The sequence below is a fragment of the Solanum tuberosum genome, unplaced genomic scaffold, assembly GCF_000226075.1.
Source record: "Solanum tuberosum cultivar DM 1-3 516 R44 unplaced genomic scaffold, SolTub_3.0 scf00302, whole genome shotgun sequence".
Lineage (NCBI taxonomy): Eukaryota > Viridiplantae > Streptophyta > Magnoliopsida > Solanales > Solanaceae > Solanum > Solanum tuberosum.
Window position 1 is genome coordinate 692,140 of NW_006239238.1, and position 6,000 is coordinate 698,139.

A 6,000-nucleotide genomic window follows, 5' to 3' on the forward strand; every position below is an offset into this window, starting at 1 on the left:
TAGTCCATGTCCGAAGAAGTGTTCACGGAGGAAATGTAGGCAGGAATCTAGGTTTCTTGAAAAACAAGTTAGTGTTCTACGTATCCGTTTCAATTTATGCGACACATATATATTATTTTAGTCCATTAAAAAGAATGAAATACTTTTAAATTTAAAAACGATTAACTTTACTCATTTATCCTTAATTGAAAACTTTTATAATCATGACATGTTTAATTCTACGAGTTTCAAAAGTTATATAGCTACACAAATGACATGACGTGTTTAAACAAATTCAAAAGTTATCATTTCTTTCTTTCGTTCAAGCTAGACTAGTTTTCCGGTTTCCCAAACAAGTCATTATAACAAGAACACATAACGGATATATAACTGCATAAACCAACAATAACAACAATATATCCCGTGAAATCCTGTGAGGCAGAGAAGGATAGAGTGTACGCAGACAGTATTGTGTTTATAAGGCAACTTGTAAATGTATAATGAAAAATACTTCATGACTCTCTTAAGTCATGTGATTTTGCTTCCAGATCTGCAAGAGAAATTGTCAACTGCCCTTTATTATAAAGGATTGCAAGCCCCAAAGCATTGACTAAAGATTACAAATTACTTTTTTAACTGCAATTAAGATTGAATGAACCAGAAGCTATAAAACTAGTAGTAGTATTTTACTGGCAAATTGCAGAAAATATAATATGAACTAAAAGAAGAATTGAAAAGAATCCCCTTGGATTACTCTATAAGAGGCCAAAGGAGAAGACAAACTAGGACATATTGAGCTTCATCCAGCTTGCGCGGAGAAAATGAGTAACCTAAAAAACAAGTGGTTCTTCGCCATTGTGATACTCTTCCTAGCTGGTCTAACGGAGATCAATGGAGGAGAGCTCATAACATGCACCAGCCAGAAAAGCAAATGCTTTCTGAAACCACTGTATTGCCCTGCAGAATGCCCATCAAAATCTCCAAGTGACCCGAAGGCTAAAGTTTGCTATGTCAACTGTAATTCCCCGGTGTGCAAGCCTGAGTGCAGAAGTAAGAGATTCTCTATGTTCTTAAACATTTTCTGTTTTATGTTATATTCACATATGTTTGAACTTCGACTTTCTTGTGCTAGAACTTAAGCTCGCAAACACAAAAGTATCGTACACACTTTCCTAAAACGATTGGGCTAACAAAAAGTCTCCAAAAATGTTTTCAAAAAAACATGTTCATTTGAAACAAATTGAAGGATGATCATGATACTTCCCAAAAATCTAAAATTCTTGATCAATGATACTTACAGACAGGAAGGCGAATTGCAATCAACCCGGAGCAGCATGCTTGGATCCTCGCTTCATTGGTGGAGACGGAATTGTCTTTTACTTCCATGGCAAGAGCAATGAGCATTTCAGCTTAGTTTCAGATCTTAATCTCCAGATTAATGCCCGTTTCATTGGCTTGCGACCTGCTGGTAGACCCCGAGACTACACATGGATTCAAGCTCTTGGAATACTCTTTGACATGCATGCTTTCTCAGTGGAGGCTACCAAGGCAGAGTCTTGGGACGACAAAGTTGATCATCTGAAATTCTATTATGACGGAAAAGAGTTAGGCTTACCAGAAGGCTATCCATCTATATGGGAATCTTCTGAAAGCGGCATCAAGGTAGAAAGAACTGCGAGCAAGAACGGTGCTTTTATCACACTACCAGAAGTGGCAGAAATTTCAGTAAATGTAGTACCTATTACCAAGGAAGATGACAGGATCCACAACTATCAGTTACCTTCTGATGACTGCTTCGCTCACCTGGACGTGCAGTTCAGATTCTATGGCCTCTCAACGAAGGTTGAAGGCGTTCTTGGCCGGACTTACCAGCTAGACTTCAAAAATCCAGCAAAACCAGGTGTTGCAGTGCCCGTAGTGGGAGGTGAAAAGAAGTACAGAACTTCAACCCTTTTGTCTTCCAAATGTAATTCCTGTATCTTCTCTCCAGCTGGAGTTTTGAAAGAATCAGACCCCCTAGTCATGGATTATGGGACTTTAGATTGTACTGCAGGATCAAGCGGTGGCCATGGAATAGTTTGCAGAAAATGAACACCCAATTGGGATATTATTTCTTTTGTCAGTTGCAGATAATAAAAAGCATGATTTTCAGTTCTTATTTAGGCTATGTTTATTCCATAACCAAGTTTCTTTCCTCAAGGGCACATGATACAGACATGTCCTAGTTCAAAATTACAAATTTGTAATCTGCAAATGTTTATCTAAGATTTCAAACAAACTTTTCAAGAATGACTTATGAAAAAGTGCTACAATTGAATACACTAAAAGAGTTGCTAAGAACTTAATAATTAGGCCAATATTGCATCAGAGTGAACTATAGAAATTAGAAGCATATGATATAAAAGGTCTAACATACAGATGAATCAGATTTCCCACATACTAATAACTAGATGTTTAAGATGTTTAGAATCCCGCGACACAACTTTTATAGAGGATTAGTGTATGCAAAACAGAAAATCTGGGTTCAACTGAACTGTTTCATACCACTTAGATGGCAGCTCCATCTATAATAGTCGAAGCAGATTCCGAACATGGAGGTTATCTCACAACAACGATCAGTTTAAGAGAGCATCGTTAATCAGCAGTAACAGCATGACAAACTCAGCCACCATCAGAAGATAATTCAGCAGAAGTGCTGCAACAATTGATTAATATTGTTTCTCTCTACATCACTGATTACGAAGCTTTGACAATTTATAGTCATGACATCTATGAGTAAAAGAGGCAACTCTATCACCTATGTAATAGTTCATATAAGGTTACAACTCTTAGTATTACAAAGACAAATTTCAATGGATGCCCAGCTCCACCAATCATTTACAGTACATACCCGAGCATTTATTAGGAAAAATGACCCAAATACTATGAATGAAAAGATTTTTAAATCACATTAATATTTTGTTGAAGCCACAAAATAAAAATTATGGGATGTCACATACACCAGAGACTGTTCCTTTTCATCTTCCCCGTGGATTTACCAGTTGAGAGAAAACAGCACTAGTGGCAGCATCCTCTGCATCATCATCAGTTCCAGAGTTGATCCCTTCGATCATACTCACACTATTGTCAAATGGTGTCAAAGGTATGCTGGGTATATGGTTCGTGCTGTTATCATCGGGCTCTGCCAGAGCTGATGAGGTTTCCTCAAGCTGAAGAGCATACTCTAGATTCCATAGAACATCCCCCATGGAAGGTCTATCAACTCCATAGTCAGCCAAACACTTCTCCGCAGTCTCCCCAAACTTCTTGAGGGAGGCTGAATTCACCTTCCCTGTAAGATTTGGGTCCATTATCTGATCCAACATGCCTTTCTTTTGCCAAGTCATGGCCCACTCAGCTATATTGACTTGATCCCGTGGTAGGACAGGATTCAATGCAGGTCTGGTGCAGAGCACTTCCATTAGGACAACACCAAATGAATAAACATCTGATTTCTCAGTAAGCTGCTGTCTTCTAAAGTACTCGGGATCCAGGTAACCAAAGCTACCTTTAACAGCAGTGCTGACATGGGTCTGATCAATAGCTGGTCCAGCTTTAGAAAGACCAAAATCAGCAACTTTAGCTACAAAGTTCTCGTCCAAGAGTATGTTTGTAGTTTTCACATCACGGTGAATGATGCTCTGCGATGCACCAGTGTGGAGGTAATGCAGCCCCCTAGCAGCACCTATACAAATCTCAAGACGCTGCTTCCACGAAAGAGATGGAAGATCCGTTCCATAAAGATGACTTCGGAGAGGCCCATTTGCCATGTATTCATAAACCAAAATCATTTCTGATCTTTCATCACAATAACCAATCAAAGACACAAGATGGCGGTGGCGAAGCTTGGACAACATTTCAATTTCTGTTCGAAATTCAGCTAGACCTTGTTCAGATCTCGGGTTGCCTCTTTTGACAGCAAGCCTTGTCCCATCTTCTAGTGTTCCCTTGTAGACTCTACCAAAACCACCAACACCAAGAAGCAAGTTTTCATCAAACTTGTTAGTAGCATCCATTATTTCTTGGAAACTGAAGAATCGACCAAGATTGGGTGAAGCTAAGGAGATACAGCTTGCCGTTCCACTCTTTTGAGAAACTGTGGACATCTTTGTCAAAGTTAAAGAGTTTCCATACAGGGGAAGAGGAAGCCATGGCTGCCCCTGGCGGGAGCTCTTTGATCTGAGGGCTACCAAGCAGCAATAACACAACCCAATAATTGCTAATGCAGCTGATGCTCCTCCTACAACAGAACCAATTATAATACCTTTTTTGTTCTTTTTGTGAGGCCTCACAAATAGAGTCTCCACAGATGAAACCCCACTCAAGCTTCTAGCTCCATTGCTAATCTTCATGATTTCCAATCCATTCATAAGGGCATTGATCCAATCAGCTCCTGTGTCTGGACCAACACTGACTGTCAGAACACCTGAATTTGTTGTGGAGTTGGAGACAAAATCTTTGTAATACGGCACGTCCAAATTACCAACTGAAGACAAATCTAGGTCCAGTAAAGCAGTGTCATCATTTATGTACAGATTAAAAAGTAGAGTATTCAAGGACTCGCTCACGATATCACAAAAATGTACGCGGATGAGGTACATGAAGTTTGGATCAACTGGGAACTCCCAGGTGATATTGAAATTGCCATCGACAGTATTAGCATCTCCCATGGTTTCAGCAGTAGCATAAACCCAATATGGTGCTATTTCAGGAGTAATGGTGGCTGGATATTTTATGCTTGAAGGGATAACTGAAACATTCACTGCAGAGCTATTAACATGCAGGTACTTAACATCATTCTCCCACGTTCTCCCTAGAGTATCATTCTGAGCAGTAATCAAAGGACCTCCCATGTTTAACCGATAAACAGTTTCAAGGGATAGCCCAGAAAGGCCATTGAAAGGTGCTGGTGGAGATGCAGTCACTGCTTGATCAGGAATCAACTCATCAGGAGCTGATACAACTTCAATCGCATTAATAAACGCGACGGAGTTGTTTGAAGGGATTAAAGCAATAGTCAAGCTATCTGAAGTGACATTAATTGAGTATTCCTTAAATAGATAAGTACCCTTATATCTCTTGAAACTGAAATTGTTCAACAGAACAAAATTTTCTGTGACAACTGTGATTGAGGCAGATGTTAAGTTATGACCAGGGAGAGGATAGAAATAAAGGCGAACCCAATGTCGCCCTTGTTGATGAATATCAAATTCGTAAGATGTTGTAGTGTGGAAAATTCTAGCAGACTGGTAAATTGAAAATGGAGCAGAGGAATTAGATGTTGCAGAAATAGAATTTTCTTCACTTTCCAAAACAACTGAAGAATGGTGTGTGTCAGGAACAAAAATCTGGCCAAGAAAGGTTACATTTTTGGAAGATCCACAAGCAATCAAATATTTATCAGCAGGAGTAAAAGCAGCATTTGCCTCCTGCATCAAGAAACAGGACAGCATAAAAGCTAGAACCAAATGCACCCATAGCCCCATTTTAACAAACACCTGGTGGGCACAACAAACTCCAAATTCCCCAAGGAGACCTAAACACTAATCTTACAAACCATTAATAGATCTATCTGAAGCAATGTAAGAGTAGCAAAGAAGCAATGAATAAAACAAGAAAAAATGAATCTTTTTCACTACTCTTACCTCATTCCTAGAGATAAAAAAACTTAAAAGATTAAAAATGGGTATTCAGAAAAAAGAAGAAATAAAGAAAACCCAGAAGGGGAATACCTCAATGCCACCATGAAAACACAATCAAGTAGAGCTTTTTAGTGCAAAGTTTCCAAAACAGCTCTTTACAGGCTGTTGATTAGGCTGTCATTTTACAGAAGATATAGCAAAGGGGAGAAATGGAGGACCCCACAAAAGAACCCCCACCCCGCACCCCCACAGTTACACCAGCTGTGTTTCAATGGACATTGTGGTTTGATTTTGATACACTCATCAGTATCTCAGAAAGAGCTATGAAGCTTCTGTAAGT

The 6,000-nt window shown here is 39.2% G+C and overlaps 2 protein-coding genes across 2 annotated transcripts; one reads left to right on the top strand and one right to left on the bottom strand.

Moving 5' to 3' along the window:
* Positions 1-514: 514 nt before the first annotated feature.
* LOC102587977 (uncharacterized) lies at positions 515-2,268 on the top strand. The gene is made up of 2 exons (XM_006360073.2): positions 515-1,029; positions 1,280-2,268. Exons 1-2 carry the CDS (start codon positions 801-803, stop codon positions 2,068-2,070), a joined length of 1,020 nt encoding a protein of 339 aa, XP_006360135.1. The 5' UTR covers positions 515-800; the 3' UTR covers positions 2,071-2,268.
* A 481-nt stretch (positions 2,269-2,749) lies between these two features.
* LOC102588300 (receptor-like protein kinase THESEUS 1) lies at positions 2,750-5,751 on the bottom strand. Its single transcript, XM_006360074.2, has one exon. The coding sequence runs from the start codon at positions 5,502-5,504 to the stop codon at positions 2,997-2,999; it is 2,508 nt and encodes an 835-aa protein (XP_006360136.1). The 5' UTR covers positions 5,505-5,751; the 3' UTR covers positions 2,750-2,996.
* Positions 5,752-6,000: the final 249 nt, after the last annotated feature.

Excerpts from the sequence above, each read along its gene's own strand:
- LOC102587977 (XM_006360073.2), top strand. The coding sequence starts at position 801 with ATGAGTAACCTAAAAAACAAGTGGTTCTTCGCCATTGTGATACTCTTC. Across the intron at positions 1,030-1,279 it reads GTGCAAGCCTGAGTGCAGAA|ACAGGAAGGCGAATTGCAAT; the intron begins GTAAGAGATTCT and ends TGATACTTACAG.
- LOC102588300 (XM_006360074.2), bottom strand. The coding sequence starts at position 5,504 with ATGGGGCTATGGGTGCATTTGGTTCTAGCTTTTATGCTGTCCTGTTTC.